General features: G+C 32.2%; 1 protein-coding gene across 3 annotated transcripts; it reads left to right on the plus strand.

Moving 5' to 3' along the window:
- The first annotated feature begins 1,068 nt into the window (after nt 1-1,068).
- Nucleotides 1,069-23,456, plus strand: LOC148621598 (uncharacterized). 3 transcript variants are annotated; one of them, XM_088576144.1, is made up of 22 exons: nt 1,069-1,148; nt 1,838-1,893; nt 3,088-3,164; nt 3,931-3,968; nt 4,588-5,797; nt 7,050-7,150; nt 8,118-8,189; nt 8,465-8,602; nt 9,846-9,968; nt 11,004-11,075; nt 13,216-13,343; nt 13,753-13,845; nt 14,106-14,192; nt 14,632-14,742; nt 16,456-16,627; nt 19,166-19,309; nt 19,636-19,715; nt 20,322-20,392; nt 21,460-21,644; nt 22,352-22,478; nt 22,877-22,951; nt 23,254-23,456. In XM_088576144.1, exons 2-22 carry the CDS (start codon nt 1,876-1,878, stop codon nt 23,255-23,257), a joined length of 3,126 nt encoding a protein of 1,041 aa, XP_088432270.1. In that variant the 5' UTR covers nt 1,069-1,148; nt 1,838-1,875; the 3' UTR covers nt 23,258-23,456. The 3 variants fall into 3 exon arrangements, with proteins under 3 accessions (XP_088432270.1, XP_088432268.1, XP_088432269.1); XM_088576142.1 differs by having other exon boundaries at nt 22,877-22,946; XM_088576143.1 differs by lacking the exon at nt 1,069-1,148 and adding an exon at nt 1,149-1,239 and having other exon boundaries at nt 22,877-22,946.
- The last annotated feature ends 753 nt before the right edge of the window (nt 23,457-24,209 follow it).

The following is a 24,209-nucleotide window of genomic DNA, read 5'->3' on the forward strand; positions in this document are numbered from 1 at the left end:
AGGGAAACATTACATCACAAACAAAGAGAATCAAAATGTACCGGAAGGGTTGGCATTTTAATCAAGTACTATCTTTAAAAAAACGATAGCTGACGCAGTAAAATTTGTTCTTTTTTACTTATAATTTCTACATTTCACTCAGGAAATAACACATGGCACGCAATTTTAATTTTCGATACAGTTTTTTCTAACACAACTAAGTTATCAGTATTGGGCCAATCGAGTAAAAAATTTAGATCAGGTGACTTACGTGTCCATGGAAGGGAGTCTTTAAAGTCAAAGGGTAAAAAGCGAAACTGTACAGACTGCGTCGGAAAAATAGTGACCATGCTTAATGTTGAAATTGACCTTCACTAATTTTCTGAAGACTATGTAAAAGATATGAGAATCTTTGTTACACCAAACAAACAACGTCCAAAAAAAAAATCAAGGTTTTTTTTTAATTTCTTTTGTTAAGTGACATACTATTGTGTCACCATTGTGATATCATTACCACGAATTAAAGCCACAAAAGACTTATTTTCCTTAAATTCATATTTCTGTGTTTTTAACATTTTTATAGTAATACATAGATTTGATGGTTTTGATATTTTGGGTCTTTAATCATGGCTTTATGTCCTACATTTATGGACCATATATGTACTAAATATGACCAAAAGTTTTTATTTTTGTACAAACTTACAGAAATTTCTTGATTGTAAGTTTAAAAATTTAAAAACAATATTTTTATATACTTTACTTATTACATATAACAATTACAATTACTTTGTTAAACGAATTAATACAAATGTAATGATTTTAGATAATTATTTGAGAATCTTTAATGCACATCATGTCCTAAAAATCGTTAAGTTATGTATTAATTTGAATGCATCTATTACAAACATACACAAATTGAAGCCATTGTTTATCACTTAAACACGGGAACTGTTTCCTTCTACTGGTAACCCATTCGGCTTAGAATGCACTGTAGAATTAGTTTGTACATTCAGTCCGAATTAAACATACTTGCAATAGATCATGATAGAGGTTTAACTTCTTAGAACACCTAAAATAGATCTTGGGAATTCCTCTTTCAAGACAAAACTTTTAAATACACATTTTAAGACTGGTTCTCCGAAGGTTAAAAGAAATAGTTCCGTGCGTTGGTAAATATTTATCATTATCACATGTTTGAATTTGTGTAATATATAGTTGTAATTTACAACAGATTTAGGTATGTAAGCTTCTCAATTGAAGGTAAGTTGATATCTTGTGAATAGCAATTATACCAATTTCGTTTTACAAAGTCCCTGTTGCCTAAGAAATACATAGAGCATAGAGCAAGAACTAGCTTTTTACTTTTCTTTGTTATTTTATAGTTTCATTTCCGTTTGGATGAAACTGAAAGACATTAATTCATATTATACCTAGAGATCACTTTAATGTTTAATAATAGTACGTAACTGTTTACGTAACTTTGAGACTTGTATCTCTGATAAGATCGTCTTACATGGCAATCTTCAGTTTTTGTTTCCGGGTGGGTACAATATAATAAAAGGAAATATATAGTTACAGGAGCTTTCAATTTGACTTATTTGTTAAATAAACGGGGCTTTTCAAAAAATACATCCGGTTATTTAAATAAATTATTGTTTTTGGTTGTAACTTAAGTCTTCAACAAAAAATTCAGATGTTGAACCTAAGGTGATGTTTTCAGTGTATATGTTTGCTTGGGGTAGCTTCAAAATGTTGTTTATCATGTCTACTGTTTTGCCTATTAACTTTAACGATAGACTTCATTAATTACCGTGTTATACACTCTTCTTGTTGCTGTATATATTTCATCATCTTTTAGGGGAATAATCAAGGAACTTTCGCAAGTAGACCTTCGAAATGGATCTGAACGAAGAGGTACTTTTGTTAAAATATTCTAAAAAAAATACCCGTTCAGAGCAATAGATCTTGAAATTCCAATTATCATTGCAATAAATAAATAATTGATTGAAATATGTATATGTGGAGACACATATTTGCATATTTGTAAAACCTGTCCACTGCCAGAAGTTGTTTTGAATGTTTTATGAAATCACATCATAACGCTTCATTTTCATAATTTATAAACCTCATTCTGTTTGTTCAACCAGTCACTTTATAATTTTTTTTATATCATTGTTATAAGAGGTAAAAAGCGTCATATATTTCAATTGAAGTTATCGTTATTGGAATAAAGAAGCACAATATTCTATAATCAATGTTCTGAAACCTATGTAATCTAATGTTTTAATCCGTTTTAACAGCGTTTTCATTTCTTTTACAATCTCTTGTATATAAGAGGAAGAAGCAATACGAATATACAAATGTTTAAAATTTTAGAGCTACGAGAACCACGGAATCACCAAATATGGCCACACACAATAAGAAAACAAATAAAAATGAGCTAAAAGATTTACATATGAAAAATGCAAAGAGCACGAAACTCGTATGCTCCAGAAGGGAAATGAAATACTACAATAACAGTTGATAGAAGGCGTTGTATATATTTTCCATTAAAAAATGTTTCAAAGTTATGATTTTGCTTGATTAAAGTAAAGATAAAACTATTTTCCTTGACAGATTCTTCATTTGTAGCATTTTATTTATAAATCGTATGTATAATGCGTGTAGTCCAATTTCGCTGAATTATTGAATTTACAAATAAAAGATACACCCCTTATTAGTTATCAACGGGACAGTGACAATATGGCGTACTTTATAAAACAATTGCTCTATACATATTACAGCTATTTAATGAAAGTAAAATGTTTATGAATTCATCGCCACTTAACGAAAACATATATATTTGTTGGCGATGACTTTATATAGATATTCAAGCAAGCACAAGCAATGAACGATTGTTTTTGTTTTGGTTTTTTTTTTTAATTTACTGACATCGATATATTTTAGTCGTTTCCATAGCAAAAATAAAAGATTCTTCCCCAATTATTTTTGGAAATTATTAATACAATGTATTAATGCATTTTTGTACATGAAAGCATTTAACGTCTTGTTGTATATGTTATTTTGTTGTTTCCTGGATTAAGTATGTGTTTTATTCCATTTTTGTAGTTTTGTGTTATTAACCAAGCTATATCGGAAGTGCAAGCTTCCCAAGATGAAATAATGAAAAAGCTTCAAATTAACAGGTAATCTAGTGAAAAGATTGATCTACCAAACAATGGTTACTTTGAAACATTTTTTAATCTGAAGAACAAATCAATACTTTCTAAAGAAAAAATGCGTCCTGATTTTAGATGGTAATTACAAAATGCGACTTTCATGTTTATGTATTACATAGTAATCAAAGAATGTTTACTGTTTTCATTAGAATAATAGTATAGGATTAAACATCTATTTTCGGTCGTTCATGCATATATGAACGGATCTCTCCACTCTCAAACATTACATGAACGGCCTTCGGCCGTTCATTTTATATTTGGGAGCGCCGAGATCCGTTTATATATGCATGAATTATAATTCTATCCGATATTTGGGATTTTTTTTAAATGTGTTGAACCTGTATAATGTATATATAAAATCTAGTTCTTTGACAATTTAATTTTGGGGCGAATTTACTGGTAGTTAGATTTTAAGAATTTATAAGTAACTGTTCCTTTTCACGAGCTGAAACTTACTCTCTGTAAACAAACTTGACTGGTAAAATCAATGTGGATGTAATAAACTATTCTTACGGCTATATTATGCCGCTTAGTTCCTTGCCACAATCTTTCGACCTACATGGCCGCCATATTGGTTTTAGGTTGACTGGCGTTCATGCATGTATGAACTTTCTGGCAAAGACGTTCTAAACCAATCAAAAACATCTATATGCATGAAGGATGTCATGATTAAAATTATTGTACATTGAATACATTGAAATACAGAAAATAAACATTTTAACGTTCTTTACAGCTTATACCATTCTGAAAAGATAAAGAAAGATATAGAAGGTATATATTATTTATTAAAGCTTTTTAAAAAGATTAGATATTTACTTCGATAGATATAGAAGAGGTGAGTCCTAAGCAAACTAGTTCAATCCCGTTGCGTCTTTTCCGCCTGGACCAAATCAGAAATATAAAACCTTTGTTAGTATGGTGTGATATTGGATTTCTTATATGTTAAGAGTGTTGTTGGATGCCTATTTTCCTGAACTGATATAATAAGATTTGCCCATTTTAGACCTACATGCTTTTTTGCCATTCCGTTTTGTTTTGTTTTGTTTTGTTCCTTTCTTGTTTTTGTTTTTGTTTTTATTTTTTTGTTTTTTTAATTCTTTGAGGAGATCTATCTATTTACAGATAACCCGTTTCCACTTTAGTAAAAAAATGAATATTCAACAAACTTATTCATTCATACATTACTGATGTTGGAACTATTCAAATAATAAGAAGTTTTAAAGTATGTATATATCAAAAGTGTATGCTAAACTTATATCTTGAAAAAAATGTTATTGATTTTGAAATTAGTACAGTGATGGAGTCGTGAATTGTAAACATTTCTCTAAGAACTAAGAAAGTAACCATTTAGTGTTTAATGTTTAAGCACATTGTTGTTGTTCCTCTCCAGTTCTAGAATCGACAGTTGACAGCTTAGAGAATCAAATAGGAAAACAAACTAGTGCTTTTCACGCTGTTAACAAACTAGCAATTGAGCTCCTGGGAAAGGTAGAAAATTTTAAAACAAAGCTGGAAATGTCAAATTGTGTAAGAGAGTCCAACGAATGTAACATGTTTGGGAATATGAAAAAACATACACATTATTTAAATGAAACAGCACAAGCATGTCAAACTAACACTGAGAGTAAAAGAAGCGAATGCCTCAATCAGCTAAATGGTGTGAGCTTGGATGAAAGCCACGACAAACATCACACGCATACACATCAAACTGAATCTTTTACTGGGAAAGAAACGTTCCACTCAGAAAATCAAATCGTAAATGACCGTTGTACTGATTGTCACGAGAAGTTAACACTAAATGAGAGGTTTTTTAGTTGTTGCAAATGTAATGAGAACAACTCTAACAGCGAAGATTGGGTTAAGTCGTCAGATCGTAATGAAGTAGAGGACCTCAACGAACAAAGTTGGAGTGATACGTTTAACCCATCAGCACTATTGCCTTTAAAAACCTCGGAAGACTACAGCAGGACTTTTTCTAACAGCAATGATAACACCCAATCAGTTGAACTTTCTTTAGAACAAGACGACGTCCATAGTGTAGACTTTGGAAAGGATAGCAAATATGAAGAAAGATTTGAGTTCGAATTTTTAAATGAAAATGAAATTGGGCTTTCCGTAGAACAAAATGGCGCAGACGTAGATTTTGAAACTGATAGCAAATGTGATGAACGATTGGAATTCAAATTTGCAGATGAATATTCACAAAACGATCTTGGTAAGAAGTCAACACTTACATTTGACAAGCTGAGTGACCATGGAATCGAAAACATTCTGCTTGGTACTAAAGATTCTAGTTGTCCTTCAGTAGGAAACGAAACGAACCTTGCCAATGTCTTGAAACATGATTGCGTTTACAGAAATGACTTTGGTTACAAGCGAAAAGAATGTGATTTTTGTATTGACAACAGAACATATTTTTACAACAGAAAGCCATGCTATCAGGGCCAAGCAATTGTTTTATGCGATGAGAGCCCGGTTCGTGTCGAAAGCCCGTCAAATACTAATATAGTTGAACCATTAGTGAACATTGAAGCATTAATGGCGTCAGAAAAGGAATGTTACAAACCAGATGCTAATGAAGATTATACAGCACTAGACAGGTAAGGTTACTCCATCTACCTAAATTTCCGTTTCTGCAGAAATATATTGAACATATGCCTTTTTAAAAAAAAATAATTTGTAAAATAGGTTGTGTTAATAAGCATTTCTAATATGACGTCGTTAACAGGCTTTCAGATCACAACTGTGGTCGATTTTCGATTACCATATGAGCAGCACGCGACTTATTGGGCGTGGCATAGAGCGTAGCTTGTGTGTGTGTAAATAACTTCCAACCTTAATCATGTAAACAAACACACGTAACATTCCGATGTGTATCAGCACATTTCATTCATTTCCGTAGTGTGCTCAAACATCAAATTCATATTTAAAAAAGATATTAAACGTTATGTTTCAGAATACTTGTATTATTTTCCGTAAAAATCACTCGGTAGCATTCGACACGTGCAAAGTGTGCCATCATGTATGAAATCAAACAATAACAATCGCCAATGAATGAAAAATTGTACCTGTCCATGTGTGAACAATGTGACCATATAATGCAATAATATAATATGTAATATCTATCATAGATCTACTTAATTAACCCTTTCCTTCATTATAGAAATGAACAAAGCAAAGTTTCTCACTAGCGACCATTTCAACTGACATACCTAGTGTAAAGTGTATATCCAAATATGACGGGTCTAATGATGCCGTAAAAGGTCACAAAAATGTAAAATATAGTACCGTTATTGTCCTATTAGAATCGAAATAAATCACGTAAACTCCATTTTATGATTTTTCGCCTTGGGCTGACTATTTATGTCGATATTTTACCCTCGCTGTCGCTCGGGGTAAAATAATGCGGCATAAATGGTCAGCCCTAGGTGAAACCATGATAAAATGTTGTTTTTGTGATTTATTTCTTAAATAAGACACAAGGGTTTCTTGGAAGATATTTTATATGTTTATGACAATCCTAATGCATAAAAGAAGAAAACTATACTACAAAAATTTCTTTGCTCTCCTAGTGTAAAAATACATAATACATCAACAATGCTAACAGAAGTAAAAAATTTCAATAGTGACGACTTGAATCCTAACGAAACGTCATTCTGTCATAACGACTATTTATAGCAAGATTGAAAACATGAGATAAGATATAAAAAATATCAAGGAAAACAGATAGTATTTTCTGCACTCTGTAAAGCATACACAACTTAACGTGACGTATGTTTTAGCGTCATAATAACAACGCTACTAAAGCGTAAAGTAGCTCCACTGAGCAGCTTATCTTTTATTTGATGTTAGAATGCTTGCTGAATCACTCGCTGCAGAGGATGAAATGCCTTCTGGAAATTGTTCAGAATCTTTTGGATCTGAAACTAATGGACCGAAAAGTTTTGGATTTGGTAAGCTCTTTAGAGTTTTACAGATTTCTGTTTGTTTAAATTTCTAACTTCAAACATATTGATGCTAGTAGAAAAAGCAACTGACCTTTATAAGAAACTTATCGAAGGTGTTTTCCTTGGCAGGCGAAAAATTACATATGTTGTTGTTTTACGACACAACCACAATCATTTGAAAAAATAACTTCAATTTGTCTATTTTTTATGACATGATCCTTAAGAGGCATAAAAAATTGTCCATGGCGGCGAAATTATAGGACTCATATTTAGAGTTTTTGCGTTTGAAAATCAAAAACAGACGTTTGTTTATTATACTTAGTAAGCGGCATTATTGTTGTGCACTAACTTACTTTATGATGGGGACTGTTGCGCAGAGCAGAACATGCTTACCGTTCTGGAGCACCTGATGTCACTTCCGGTTTTCAAGTGCTTATTATTTTTTTTATTTATATCTTTCCTTATTATTAGTTTTTATATGTAGTATGCGTATGTATATGGTCATAGTGTCCTATGTTCACGTTCATTTACGCTGCTTCGATATTTTTTCCTGATATTTATTTATTTTACCAAATGACGAGAAACAATAATAGATAGAAGATACTTTCATTGATTTAGTATATTCTCATAACAGTTTAGAGTTACATGACGAATCTTGCACAGTAGGATTTTTTTTTCGGTTTGAAGTCAAAATCTTGTAAACGATGAAAGATAAAAAAAAAAGTTCGATTGATGAAATGAGTCTTACGATCAACCCTACAGAACTTTCACTGGGTTTTGGTGAAAAAAGACTTCAACAAAGTAACTGTCCTTAAAAGATCACAAATTGCCATATTGCATTATTTTGGCTTCTATTTTTAAGAACTGTACCAGACATGGCAGAGGTTTAAATTTTTAGACATTTATTCTTGCCATTAAATATGCATAAGGCAAGAAAATAAATTTCATGGCAAAGTTTGGGTTTTTATTTCAGAACCACAGATAATGGAAAAACCCAGTTCTATGCACGATTGGATGTCATATGCAGAACAGCTTAGAAAGGATGGTAAGACAGATTACTATATATGTTGTTCTTTTCTGGTGTGTGTGTGTGTGTGTGTGTGTGTGTGTGTGTGTGTGTGTGTGTGTGTGTGTGTGTGTGTGTGTGTGTGTGTGTGTGTGTGTGTGTGTGTGTGTGTGTGTGTGTGTGTGTGTGTGTGTTTTGTTTTCAATTTATTTTATTTATTTATTTATTTTTTTTTTATATATATTACTTATTTATGATCTTATGGTTAATTACAATGTCGCAACGATTAAATGTTTTATATTACTATTCTTAAGCTTTAGTCAAAAGAGAAACGAATACTATCAGGCGTAGTAGGCGTGGTCATGACTACGTTTTGGTGTTGGACTGTTCTGAAAGAATGATAGGACAAAAGTTTATCACGATGATTAAAGCAGCAAGAGATTATGTGAACGGTAATTGTCGGGAGTACTTTAATTGATTTTTGTTTGTTTGACTTAAAATATCAGTTAAGTTCATACTGCATCTTTTTTTTTGTTGCTCATAGTAGTGTACCTCAAGAACACATGGAAACTTTGCAAGTGCATTATCGCCGTTGGTATTAGAAATATTCAGTTTATTTTAACTTAAACTATTTAAAGAGTAATCAAGGAAACCAAGGTTCTGTAAAAAGAATGTAATCCAGGGACAAAGACTAGACATGGAAACAGACACACCCAACAAAGAACATCAAATAACCAAAATAATACGTATAAAGCAACAAAAGTTAATGAGTACATGTAACTCGGATTCCACTAAAAACTGGGAGCATGGACCAGGTGAAACGGTAGGGTAAGCGTCATATGCTTTTCTGTAATCATCCACCAAAATGCTTAGAAAAAGTCTGGGATGGACGAAAGAGGAAAGAAAAACTATGACACTTTGAAAAAATCATTTCTCATGGTGCACATGGATACACCATAACGATCCACGAGTTCACGATGACGACCATAAAACTTCTGTAGTGATGACTTCAATCTTGAAGCAACATAACCCTTTTCCAGAAGCCTAATTGTAAGAAGTCTAGCGCGGTACAAAAAGTCTTTGTATTTACGTGAAGCTATGGCATAACGTATGAGTTGTGATATAAAACTTCCATCTGAAGGTGTTGAAGGGATGTTGGCAAAGGAAAGTTGAAAAGTCATTGCATTCGTCGTATAGTTTGGTCAATAGTCTCCTTTGTCATCGATCTCTAAGTGTAGGTCAAGATATGAGGCTGACTTTGCAGTGTCTGAATATCCTTTATCTCAAGTTCTCTAGGGTAGATGCAATGAATAAAATCAGCGATACTTGGATTGCTTAACGATAATCAGTCGTCTATATAGCGGAAACTGATATCAAAGGATCTTTCTAAACGATGTTCTTTCCTTTGGATTAGATCAGCTTTAAAGTCACCCTCGTGAGAGTGAAGAAATATGTCAGTGAGAAGAGGAGAACGATTTGTTCGAAATGGAATGTCGACTGTTTCTTGAAAAATGCGTTCACCACACTTGACAAATATGTTGTCGATAAAATTCCGGCATTTTGAAAACATCTCCTGTATATTTGGAAGATGATTGGAATTGTTTTTTTTACAAAGTATGAAGAATCCTTATTAAGTACTACATATCTGTATAAGGTGCATCCTCTTTTTGGAGTAACTCAATTATTTTCCTCTAGGCATCAAGCATCAATCGTTGTTTGGACCAACAAAGGACAATATAGGACTAGCTGTTTTTGGTGGAACTTCAACATTGCTTTCTCCACCTACATGTAACTATGATATGCTGATATCAAAAATAGGTGAGTATAATTAAAAAGTCGATACAATAACTGACAAGTATGTGTCTGAGGTTCATTTATGTCTTAAATATTTGGGCTTGTTCTTGAATCTGTGATATTTTTTATGACTTATTAAATAAAACATGACTTTTTGATTTATATATAAAATGTTTTCTTGTAATGTACATATAGAAATGATGATTAAATTTATAGTTATGTGCGTTTGCACATTGAATTTCAGACAAATTATTTTATTTGTGAAGACATCTTAACATCCCAATTTGTCTGGTTGTCAACTATCAATATATGGTAATATTCCAGCACCTCCATATAAAATATAGTCAATAATAGTGCACTGACTTGACATGAAACTGATATAAGGATGAGGCTTAAAACCACGGGAATATGCAAAGCTGTGACATCGAAGATTTTGTCAACTCAGTGCACTGTTAATGTCTATATACTGCAGTAATAATTTAAAAGAAATTTGACGTTTTAAGGATGAAAAAAAGCATTTTTGATTTAAAGGGGGCACCATCCTGGCAACTTCAAAACAATGTAACGTTTGTGACGTCATAACAGAAAGTTATATGCAGACCGGATATCATTTGTAAATATACAGTCAATGCATTGTGCAAACAATAGAACGGTTGCAGTACAAATATACTCTGATATTTATATCTTTATCAAGAATTGTTGTCATTATGTAAATGTTCTTGTACAGACTATGCAGCTCGTAAAGTAACTATTGGAACAGAGATCATCGTTTTCAAAACTTCTACAGTCGTCAAACTAACCAAATCGGTATGGCCTATATCTTTCCAGAATGACGTTCAGCATGTCTACCTCTTCATCTGATATAACCTTCTGAGCAGCGCGGGGGTGCAGAATAAGGTTTACACCTTCATGATTACTTGAGCTCATCCCCGGCTTTATTTAGTTGTTTATGTTGTTGGTTTGTATGTGTATTATATTTCTTTCCTTGTTGTTTATCTTTGTATGTTCTCGAACATTCTATGGCAATTTAGTATTAAATTTCTTGTACATGTGTTTTAGATGGACTCAAACCACAAGGAGAAGCACCATTAGTCGGAGGCCTGTTGATGGGTCTTGCTGGAGCTTTTGGATGTAAAGTATTTTAGCTATAAGTTCTGAAAGCTTCTCTATTAGCTTTGTCAGTCATAGTACATGAAACTATCATTTAAGACCAATTTTCTGTAAGGACCAAACTTTTTACATAAGGTTTCCGACATGCATAGTCTCCGAATTGGATGATTCCTGTAGACATTGACTAATACCACCATTGAAACAACTTACAACACTTCGTTTGAAAAGAAATTATGACGGTTGTGCCATGGCAACGGACCTTGTTATGAATGTTACGTTAATGATATAATAGTCACAATACAAGCATAATTAAAGCAATATATTATTATTACAAATTAATATATGGAAATAAATTTTGACATTTCATATCTTTATACCATAACGGTAATATAACTCCCCTTTTCACCTTTTCAAATAGTCTTATTTTTAGTGTTCAGGGAGCAGCCATTTTTGCTATAAGATAATCTCCCATGCTGCCAAATTACCAGATGGCAGCACTAATTATGATATAATGTGGAACTTAATCTGATGTAGTATTATGTAAACAACCCTAAAACTGTGTAGAAAATCATAAAAGTGGTTGTGAAAATTTATTTTACTTGTGAGTGAAGTTTACATTTCTGTTAAATGAATGAAATATACACAAGATAATAATGGAACAAAAAGAACATATATTTTTTTTTAATTCAAGTAATTGACACTGCTGATGTATTATATTCTTTACTATACATTACTCAATCATGCAAAACATAAACATTTTTGTTTCTTCTAATTTTAGAGACCATTCAATTGAATTGAAAACAAAATCAAAAGTTATTTTTAAAAATGATTTTGAAAGACTTTTTTTTACACAATAAAGAAGTTAACATTCTTGAATTTGAAATTTCATGCAATGTAAACAAAGAGAAAATTAAACTTTTTTTATTATATATCTCATTTTTGTTTTTGTTATAAACATATTATAAAAATGTAATATTATTTTTGTCTGATGACCTGCTGTGCTGTCTCAAATTATGATATTGAATTAAACAAAAACGTTTTCAATTCTCAATTTTTATTTTTTTTACAACTAATATTGATTTTTAAAAAAAACAACAATTTCAAGTTTTGAATTTTTTTATTATACCATTTTTTAATTATATTTTCTACTTCACACACATTTTGTTTCTTGTGTGACCACATGATAAGATAAAGAGTGATCAAGGAAACCAATATTATAGCGGTAATCAAAAGAATGTAATCCAGGGACAAAGACCAGACATGGAAAACAGACATAAAATACAAAGAACATAAGGTAACTAAAATCCTACATACAAAGTAACAAAAGCAAATGAGCAACTCGGACTCCACTAAAAACTGGAAGAATGGACCAGGTGCACCGGTAGGGTAAGCGTCCTCTGCTTTATTATTACCTGATCAGATTAGTGCCACAGACACGCCAAAATCCTGATGCATATCTGGGGAAAATGTCAGCCTCCTGTGTTTGTGTTTATCAGTTATTAAGGCTAATTAGTAAGGCTTTGAAATTAAAGAAACACATTTTTTGCATGTTTACATAGGTACTATTAAATTAGATTAAAACTCTTTTTGGGTTTCTATTCCTTTAAGATTTTTTTCAGCTTATCATCGACTTTATTGTAGTGATTTGGTGAAAAATATACATTCCTGCATTTCGACTCAATTTGAAGCATTTAATAGAGAACATTAAACTGAGTTCAAATTAGTCAAAGGTCTACCAATAATTTCAAAGAGTAATAAAGTTTTTTGAAGTCGTGACTTGACATTACTAGCAGTGTTTACTGTTTGTTTTCATATGATGGAATTTTATTTTTAATCAAAGTATTTTGCATTAATGTTTAAATAAAATCATAAGCTGATTTTCACTCTAACTTGTTAACCAACGAGAATGAAGGATTCTACATCGTTGGTCTAACTGCAGATTTTTCCATAGATGCCAGGAATGAGACAAGGATGTAAAAAGAATCCCAATAAGCAATAAGAAAACAAACAAGCATTGCAGATTTCTAGAGTTTGGATAGACTTAATTATTTATTTACATATCTTTTTTACTTATGCATGTAACAATTTACTTTATTTTTGTTTTTCCCTACTTATTTTCAGTTAACGAATTAAACTTTAAATAACGTTTTCAAATCCACAGCTGGCAGTCAGAGCGGATTTGGGGGATATGTATTTCAACCATACGTCATCATATTCACTGATAACCAGTCACAGAATATTAGCACAGTATCAGGTTTTTCAGTACATCATACCTATTTGACAGGAACTGTGAGTTATTTAAATATTAGAACACAGCATAATTAATTGCTTTTCAAATAAGAATGATATATATATATGTGTGTGTGTGTGTGTGACCTTAGTTAACATCGTTTTTATTTCACGCAACGTCAGTGGCATAAAAAAACTAGTTTTATATATCTTTGTATATCCGATATTGCATATTGAAAATTTATGGTCGGTTTTAGTAGTAGATGTAAGTTTGATCTACCGTTACTTCTAGTCGAAGAACCAAGACTTTTCAGTTTTCTAGAGACCCGGATGCTTGATTTAGAGAGAGAGTGCACAGTTGAAAAATATGAGTAAGCTATCATTTTAGGGATTACTCTCTAAACCATGTGTTTGTTATATCGAAAAGGGCTACATTAATACTAAAAATGAAATATATGTATTTTAAAAGACACATATGGAAGCTCAAGGTGTTATTGAACAAATGGCAGACGCTTATGTGAGGGTTTACTACGTGCCTGTAGAGGAAAATGGTCAAAACCAGGTATTATCATAATTTGGTTTTTGGTATGTTTTTAAGTACTGGAAATTTTCTACACGATGGAAGTTAGAGTTAGTTTAACCTTTCAAAATATCAATGATATGAACGGAAGAAGGGAAAAGTGTGATATGAATCACCAAAATATAAAAACCCATAATACCGTGTAACTGTAGTTCCGTTGAAGTAATAGACAAGACTTTTCTGCTTAAGTTTATTCAATCACAGCAACAAATTATAAATTTATGTGTATCTGTTCGTTTTAGGTCATGGAAATGGCCCTACGGTCTACGAAAGGTAAACTCATCAAACCTTTTGAGATGCATCGACTAGTCGGAATGACAAAGATGTTGGTATGAATAATTTATTTCTGAATTCAATTAAACACTATGCGTATCTATCTGAGAAACAAAATTTATTATCCTTTTTTAAAGTTTTTACTGTATTAAAATGACAAGCAGTCGAGAATTTTACTTTTTGTAGCAAGTTTATTAAGTTCAGAATAAAAGTCAACGTGGATTACCCAAATACTGAACTTTTTTGTAACATGAAAAGGAAACAATTTTTATTTTCAACTCACAAACAATTCAAAATGAATTTGAAAAAGCTACAGTATATGTAACAATTATTATTTTGGCAAGTATGTATATACTTAACTATAAAACACTGAAAATGTTAAGAAAAAAATATCGTTTTAATATGATCATTATTGTTACATGTCAATATTCATGAAACAACAACAAAACACGTTTTGACCATGCAAACGAACTGTAATAATATTTAAATGATAAGCATTTAGCAACATCAGTAGCATCAGATGTGAGATTTATAAGGCCTCGATATACTAGAGAATTAGTGAAGAGCAAGATTGCACAGAGAAGTTACAACTCAATTGACCAACATGTAAGTGAACTTCAGAACACAACCAGACCCAGGTTTCATAAAAAATCTCAAAGTAAAATTTTCCTCAAATCCTTTCTCAAATCAAATTTTGAGCAATCAGATCGCTTAAAATTGAAGGGTTGAGTAAAAATTCAAGATTTGAGGAAATTCTCAACTTGAGAATTTTTTTATGAAAACTAAGACTTAGCATTTATATAAATTGCCTTGCAAACATATAGTCACATTGCCAAAACAATGATTATCACTGCTTTTGTAAACTCTTATTTCGGTCCGATGTAAATAAAACTCAAAAAGAAATATAAAAATGGTACATTGAACTTTATATAAATGTAGAAATACGCTTTGACAAAATGCAAGATAATAAAAGTGTCTATGGTGCGAATTTTTCTTTTCTTTGCGATATTTTTAGCATGCCTTTTACGAAACATTGATAGCGATTACATCACAGAAATATTGCTCTTAAATCTACAAATATATATCAGAATTTATTCTTTTTTTTTCTTTTTTTTTACTTTTATAGGTGGTGACATATTATACATTATTATTTATTTCTCGAAAGATTACATTGAACTATTGATTGTGCCCCGTTAAATAAATTTCAATCATTCACATGTGAAATAAAATCTGTCTCCCGAAAAATGTCACAGTACTTTATTGGACTTGAAAGTCTAATCAAGGGAACCAAGATTCTAGCGGAAATCAAACAAACATAATCCAGGGATAAAGACCAGACATAAAAAACATAAGTAAGAACATAAAGTAACTAAAATAATACATGCAAATTAACAAAAGTAAATGAGCAACTCGGACTCCACTCAGAACTGGGAGCATTGACCAGGTGCGTCGGTAGGGTAAGTGTCTTCTGCTTTTCTGGAAACCCCCTTTCGAGTTGCTTATAAAAAGTTCGGGGTAGACGAACGAGGAAAGGAAAACCATGACCCGTTTAATAAATCAGTTTTCGTGGTGCAGATGGATACATCGTAACGATCCATGATATCATGATGACGATTATAAGACTTTTGTAGTGACGACTTCAATCCTGAAGCAGCATAACCCTGTTCCAGAAGCCTTATTGTAAGCGCGTGACTGACGATATAGAATATCAATCTCAAAATAAATGATTTATTAGGAAACAGCGCTACATTATTTTGAAATTAAAGGAATCAAATATGATAATCAATCGTTTATCGTGAACAACCAATATATATTAGTTGTGCCGGGAACTTCTCTTCCTCGTTTAATGGTGGCGTTCTTTGGCACTCGATGATATATTTTAACTATTCACATTTCCGAATTATTTTTCCTATTAGTATTTTTACCAGTCAATGTCATTAGTCAGTTTTATCATATTTGCCGAATTTGAAATTTATCGCCCATCTTAGTAATTTAAAAATGGTTTGCTCACAATTATGAAAACTGTGAGATTGGTAAACCGAAGATTGGTACATAGAAGAAGAAATACCATTTTCCCTGACTTTTTTTCAAAATGAAATGTGATTACAATTTGTAAAAGGTGTGCATTTTGTCAGTAAAAGGATTTTTTTTCAATTTTTATAAAACACTTTTTGAAATTAATCATTGGTATTATGTAATAAAAAAAAACTACACGGAAAGCAAGCTCTTATTCGTTTAGATAAATTGTCTTTTGCACTATCCATTTTATGATAAAGTAAGCAATATAAAATATATCAAATGATTGCACCTCATTTTCAGGAAGACTGTGTCGATTTAGTGATGGAGCTTTTAATGTCAACAGGCGGGTTTTTCAACGAAGTCAATTGTAGAACTCTCAGTCTTGGTGACAGAGTAAGGCGTGGTCCTAATTGGGTGTTTGAAAATCAAGATTCTGGTCTTCCTGGAACGGTTATCGGTAAAAGAGATTCATGTAAGCTATGAATTGACTGGTCAAATCATGTTTGGCAGGGGAAATTTGTGGTCGGAATTTTTTTCTCCAAAAGCAAATGTTTTCCGCTATCCGTCTGCCAATTACAACATTTAACCATACCCTTTTCAGAACTAAACCCTCTTTCCTCCTAATTCTTAATCAGGTACAATACACGGAAAGACATGTGAATAGTAATTATTCTTCATGGAAGAGTAATCAAGGGAACCAAGGTTATAGCGGTAATCAAACGAATGTAATCCAGGGACAAAGACCAGACATGGAAAGCAGACATTCACAACAAAGAAAATAAAGTAACTAAAATCATACATACAAAGTAACAAAAGTAAATGAGCAACTCGGACTCCACTAAAAACTGGGAGCATGGACCAGGTGCACCGGTAGGGTAAGCGTCCTCTGCTTTTCTAGAAACACCTCCCGAGTTGCTCATAAAAAATCAAGTCTTGGGTATACAAACGAGGAAAGGAAAACTATGACCCGTTGAATACATCAGTTTTCATTGTGCTGATGGATACACCATAACGATCCACGAGTTCATGATGACGACCATAAAACTTCTGTAGTGATGACTTCAATCTTGTAGCAACATAACCCTGTTCCAGAAGCCTATTTGTTAGAGTTCTAGCGCAATACAAAAAGTCTGCGTAGTTTCGGCAAGCTTTGATATAACGATGAGTTGTGATATGAACACTCCATACGCAGGAGCCGAAGGGATGTTGCCACAGATGAAAGGAAAGTTAACAATTCTGAATGAAAAGTCATCACGTTTGTCGTAAAGTTTGGTGAATATTTTTCCTTTACCATCGATTTCTAAGTGTAGGTCACGATATGAGGCTGACTTCACAGTGTATGTAGTATCCTTTATCTCACGTTCTTTGGGGTAGATGCGATGTATCAAATCCCCGAAATTAGGATTGTTTAAAGATAATACGTCATCTATATAGCGGAAACTGAGATCGAAGGATCTAGCCAAACGATGTTCTTTCTCTCTGATCAGATCAACTATAAAGTCAGCCTCATAAGAGTGAAGGAATAGGTCAGCAAGTTAAGGAGCACAATTTGTTCCCATTGGACTGCCGACCGTTTGTTGAAAAACACGTCCACCACACTGGACAAATATGTTGTCGATTAAAAATTCCAGCATTTTGTAAACATCTTCCTCTGTATATTTGGAAGATGATTTGGAATTATTTCTTACAAAGTATGAGGAATCTCTACCAAGAACTATATATTTGTATCTAGGTGTACCATCTTTTTTGGAAAAACAACGATGTATAATGTTTTTAAGTCGGGATTTTAACTGAGTATGGGGGATAAAAGTATACAGTGTTGAAAAATCATAGATTTTAATACTATTATATTCAGATAATAGTCTTGAACTGATTGTCTCCAAAAGATCTTTCGAATTTTTCAGGATCCACATTGAATTAATACCACTACGGGAGTAACAAGTGTTGTGGTAGGACTGTAGACCCTCTTTGACAGTTGTGAGTATAGAAGTTAAAAGTTTTGAAAGAGGTTTGGTGGTACAATTTGCAGATCCACCTATGAAACGTTGTTTGTATGGATTCTTGTGAAGTTTAGGAGTCCAGTACATAGACGGTAAATCACAATCATCGTCCTTGGTAGAGAGACCAAAAGACGATAGCACAGATTTATGGTTTTCCACAATCTCTTCTTTGGAGAGAGTGGTAGCAGTGTAGGTCCTATCACTGCTATTATTTTCTACGTCTACCTCTGATAATAAACATTGGATATAAAACGTTTTGCAGACAAAAACAATGTTGTTTTGGGCTTTGTCTGCTGGTACGACAACATACTTGTCATGTATAGTAGACAATGTTTTTGCTAGATCGGGATCTTTGAAAACTGATGTAGCCTTGGCACTCATTGACCTACTTAAAACCTTCATTCGTTTCAAAATTAAAGACCTCAAGGCCTTTAACCACTCTGACAGAGAATCAACGTCTTCTTGATGGAAGCTTCACTGCCAAGATAGCTGATAACACGTTGTAAATTAGGAGTCTTTAGCTAACTGATATCTTCAACTAGATTTACATTCATCAAATCAGCACATCAGAGTTTTGTCTGGTGTATTCTTGTCGGTTAGAAGTAGGTCCTACCTACCAATTCATTTACTTTAATATTCTTTCCTGTCTCTTATTCATTTATGAAATAAGAAGACACTGCAACTCATCAAAAAAAATATCGACGACAAATTTCAAAACGTATAAAATAGAACAATTCAAACGCGAAGACAGGAAGCAGACAAACCACATATACAATGTACCGAACAAAATAAAATACAATTACACATGAAACTGAGAAAATGAATTAAAACAAGACACCACGCAAAAAAAACTTATAATTACTTTACACATTATTTGCTGCTTATTTTATTATGTTTCTTTGTGTGTATCATTTATAAATAATGCATTCCAATACAAAATTATACCAATTGAATGGAAAATATATATACTCTTTACAAAAGTGCATTGATAAATATTATAAATTTTCCAGCAAACGTGTTTGTGGAATGGGACAGTGGATATATCAACTATTATTTTTATGGTAAATTTAACGGAAATAAGAGTATAAGAAAAATACAAGAATACAGAAGAGTGGCGGATGGAATGGTTGCTGTGGGCTGTAGAGTAATGCGAGGTATGAACTCAATTAAACAAGTAGGTTTATTCTAAAGGATGATTGACGTCTCATTCAAACAACAATGCAACTTTCGATCTTGTTCACAATGTAAATATTTTGTTGCTTTAAACGTTTGATTTATCAACCAAATGTTGAAATGCTAAGCAAGAAATGTGGTTATTGTTTCAGTGTTATTTAATTTGCCCAATTCCTTTGGGTTGATTTTAACCTTGTTTCAATAGGGAAGGTTTTTTTATTAAAAAAATCATTTTGTTTTTTTTTTTTTTTTGCTGAAGTGTAGTTTATTTAATACATCAATATAAGATTATTTAATTTTGTACAAGGAAAAGATTGGACGTACGGTGATGAAGATGGAGGAGGTCAGGGGACGGTTCTCAAGGTCAGCGAAAATGGATCCATTGTGGTGAGTGTGGTTGTTGCTAGAGTAGAAAATTACTTTCAGCTATTTCCCAAATAAATGTTTTTTTTCAAGATTCGGACAAGACAAATGGTTTTTTACCACTGTTACAATGTTTAGAGTTATCTTCCCTTCTAAATGCCTTCTATTTTTTTTTTAATTTGTCTAAAACATGACATCAAGATACTTATTCCATTAATCAAAAAATATATTTATACTTAAAAAGTTTAGGTTCATGAATAAAATAATATGAATTTGGACGAATTGAAACAAAGCTCCATGTTCGTACCAAAAGTACAAAATTACGATGTTAATCTTGTTCCAAATTAACAATTTCTCAGTGCATCTCATTTATGGTATTTAATAAGCTTGCAATTGGCATTAAGAATTAAATACTACACTTTTGCTATTTGCAGCTTAAAAGAATTGGTGGTTTAAATTCAACTTTCTGAGACCGTTTTCCAGTCAAACTTAACATTAGCTTAAAATACGTTAATGAATTCTCGTGGTTCCAGAGGTTTCAGTACAATTTCACCTTTCGTTTCGTGGTTTTTTTTCTCAAAAACTTGATATTTTATTCAAAGTGTAAACATTTGTTACTTTGTGTCTTAGGTGCGTTGGGATAACAGAAAAATTGGACAATATAGAATGGGTCAAGATGGATTGTTAGAGGTCAAATTATGGTATGGTTACACCTATAGTTCATGCATGTTCAACTTTCTACTTATTCAATAGTAATTTCACGAAATCATTCGAATGTGTAAAAAGGGCACAAGCATTACAGTGGAACCTCATTAAGTCGAAGTCGAAGGGACCGGACAAAAATGTACGACTTGTCCGAGTTTTGAGTCCACCGAGGTCGAGTATAACCCGAACATAGTTTGTTTGATGATTGTTTCTGCAATTACATCATTTGTGGTGCTTGCGCATGCACATGTATTTCACTTTAGAGGGTATTTCGTGGTGTCTTGCGTTTCATATCGGAACATATTTTTGTGTGTTGTATATCATGTTTTAAATACTGAACAGTACCGAGTACCTTAGGAAAATTTCCTTTTTATTTTTCCTATATTGAAAACGTCATAAGTTCATAACATACTGCTCAGTATGACTTACAATCACGAGTATCGTCAAACCATGTGCTCTACATTAATACCTTCGTAGGATAAAATTTCAGATTGATTCACTAGCGAAACGAATGAAGTCGTTGAAATACACTTACTATCGTCTCTTTGATGTTTAATTCAATGTTCGATACCATTACACTTTACCTGTATTTTTTTTTACTTTATCAAAATATTCGATGTCATTAATTTCAAAAGTCACAGTTATCGATGTAAAACACACTTTGATCATGATTTGTAATGAAGCAATCAGTTTCCCGACTAATTAGATGACTTCGAGGCATCAGGGGTAATTAACCTCGTAGTCCTATCGAGGGAATTGTTCGAAAAACCTCGAGTTATTCGAGATTTCGATTCATCCGAGGTGAAATTGAATACGAGTAAGGAGAGTTTTGCTTGGACCCTGAAATTAGTTCGAGGTATCCACGATTTCGACTTTTCCGAGTTTTACACATCGAAGTTCGACTGTAGTTAGTTTCATCAAAATAAAATAAAAGATATAACAGTTGTACCATCATTGTTTTCATACAAAAATGTTCAGACATAAATTTCAATAACTAAACAAATTAAATGACAAAATGAAGGCGTTTTATTTTGAACACAAAAGTGCTATACTTTTTTCACAGTGACACTTTCAACTTTACAATGGGCTCTAGAAATGCAATAAACTCAAATACGGAAAGGGAATCGAACTTCAACATAAACCCTGATAGAGTTAACGAGGATGATATCATAAACAACGGCTGCAATCGCACAGACGTTAAATTTAATCATTATATCATTCCAGTCAACACTAATGCAAAAGATAAAGGTATTTTAAATGTTTTATCAGAAGTATAGAACGGATTGGGGATGTACCCCTTATTTTCATACGGTAAACCTTCGACCAATGCAGACGATCATCAGAATATCGAATGCATTAACAATGGATAAGAAGTTGCAATAGCTCTCATGTTATGTTGAGAACTACGCGAGCAAACAGTATTTTCTTTATGAGGATCTGTTCGTACCACATTATGTTTAAAATATTAGGTGTTTTAGAGTTTAAAGATGTACCGTATAGTCCTTTTTCTTTACATAATCCGATTTTGTTAAATCTTTGATTTTTCATCTGAACTTTTTATATGAGTAAACGCAGAGAAATATTTAGTAAATATCCTGGAGGTTTCACAAGCAAAAATCTAACAAAGTTGTTATGAAACACAAATAACAGAGGATATTTTCATGTTTTTACAGAACAACAGCAAAAAAACGGTACTTGTACCATTTTAAGTATTTAAAATAAAATATTCGGAACAACTTCGCCAACAAATACAAGTCCCTCTAAAAGTATATGACAACAAATTACGTTTCCTAATAACAATGCCTTTCATTGGGCAAAACACTGCTCTATCTTTATATCATGTTTTAAGTGTCTTTAAATCAAAGTTTATTTCGAACTTTTTAAATAATTGACACGTATGCTAAGTAGGTTTTTTTGTGGTATTTTGTGAGATTATCTAAAACTATGTTTAACAGATACAGTCTGGGAGTTTCGGGAAAATGACGAATGGATACCGTTTTCACGAGATATCCAGAAACGACTTGAGAAATTTTACTCAAGAAATCGAAAAGGAAAAGCTATACTAGAAATTGATAGCAAATTGTAAGTTCTTAAAGTCTGTGGTAGATTTCGTAAAATGAACTGATCTAAAGATTACATTTGTTGTAAGTAATAATGTCACAATACTATTTTCCAAAATGTTCCTGTTCTTAGGCAACTTTTTTGTAAAATGGAGTAGGCTTGCCTATACGCGAGCACAATATTTTTTGAAGATCAGTATTAATTAGGTTTCACTGTTAAAGACAAATAATTGTAGGCACATGAATGAACAGTACTTAATATTAACCTTTTGACTATTTTTCTTGGAAACTTATGAAAACTTATGTGGGATAATAGTCACAGTACTTAAATTTATCACTATTGTAAGCAGTTATATAATCCTTTTAGATCCGTCATTCTGAAATCATTAGAACTTTTTTGTCTATTATTACATATTGTAGGTACCAAATAGATTTGGGTAAAATGAAGAGGACTGATTCAGGAACACAACAAGAAGTTGACATACGAAGGGTAAGGTTTGTGGGTTATATTTTACATTTCATGAAATGTAATGCATTCGTTTCACATGAAATGCTTTTTTTTTTAGATTTAATGGAAATTTTAAAATGAATGTACATGTAACTAGCATTGATTAATTGTGTTACGAGGAAATGATTTAATGTAAGCAACTTCTGTCACGCTCCTAAAGATAATATTGTATATTTTACAAAATATAATTATATATGACGTCATATTCAATATGACGCATTTATTCGATTTTGCCGTATTAAACGTATGAAGCTACAGATATAATCAAATCATATTTTATTACTTTCAGATAAACCTAAGAATCGGAAATTTGTGAATTTTTAGAGTAATCCTGATGACCGAGTATACAGTTGGGAATATGCACAATAAAAAGGTGACGCAAAATGGTACCAACCTTTCAGCACAATAAGTAACTGATTAAATTTTCTTTCGTCATTATTGGTATTGTTGGTTTAAGAAGAATTTGTTTGAAAATTAATAAAAAAAATGTAAAGCAGAGTTTTTTTATGATTTATAAAGTACAAAAAGTACACAATAACATGTTTAGTCTGCCCACCATCCAGTATAAATATTCTGACTATTTCAAAATAATGAAACCATGTTCCATCACTATAAATGATCTATTTGACTATAACGATGACGAACCACATTGTACTATATCAAAATGTGGTATTAAAAATTACAAAACATGCAACATTCTTATAACCGACTCTTCTCCAGTTCCAAACATGCAACATTCCTATAACCGACTCTTACTTCTCCAGTTCCAAACATGCAACATTCTTATAACCGACTCTTCCTATTCTAGTTCCCTTTCAAACAAAACCTTTTATACAAGAAGTCACGATGGCTTAAGTTGCAAGTCAACAAACTGGATATATGAATTAGAATGCAACTTATGCGGTTTAATATATGTCGGTGAGACACAAGAACGATTAAACAAAACAATGTGCGGTCATCGTTCGGGAATAAATACCGAAAAATTCCAGGTAGTTTATCAACATTTAAATCAACAAGATAATTCAATACTCTATATGAAAGTTCGTATTTTAGAAAAAAAAATACCATTCTATGAACAGTCCCGTTCTAAGTAAAAACTATCGTAGGGAAAGAGAGAAGTACTGGATACGCAGACTAGGTATTGCAATACCTTACGGATGCAATGACAACATCAAAAGTATAGGTAATCTTTCAAGCCAATATAACAGTAGCATAAATGTGATGGATTTATTTGACAAAAAACCA

This window comes from Perna viridis, chromosome 3 (genome assembly GCF_037379345.1).
Source record: "Perna viridis isolate PV_CMFRI_1.1 ecotype Kerala chromosome 3, ASM3737934v1, whole genome shotgun sequence".
NCBI classification, from domain to species: Eukaryota; Metazoa; Mollusca; class Bivalvia; order Mytilida; family Mytilidae; genus Perna; species Perna viridis.

Excerpts from the sequence above, each read along its gene's own strand:
- LOC148621598 (XM_088576142.1), top strand. Across the intron at positions 3,165-3,930 it reads AAAAAGCTTCAAATTAACAG|CTTATACCATTCTGAAAAGA; the intron begins GTAATCTAGTGA and ends CGTTCTTTACAG. Across the intron at positions 9,969-11,003 it reads TATGCTGATATCAAAAATAG|ATGGACTCAAACCACAAGGA; the intron begins GTGAGTATAATT and ends CATGTGTTTTAG.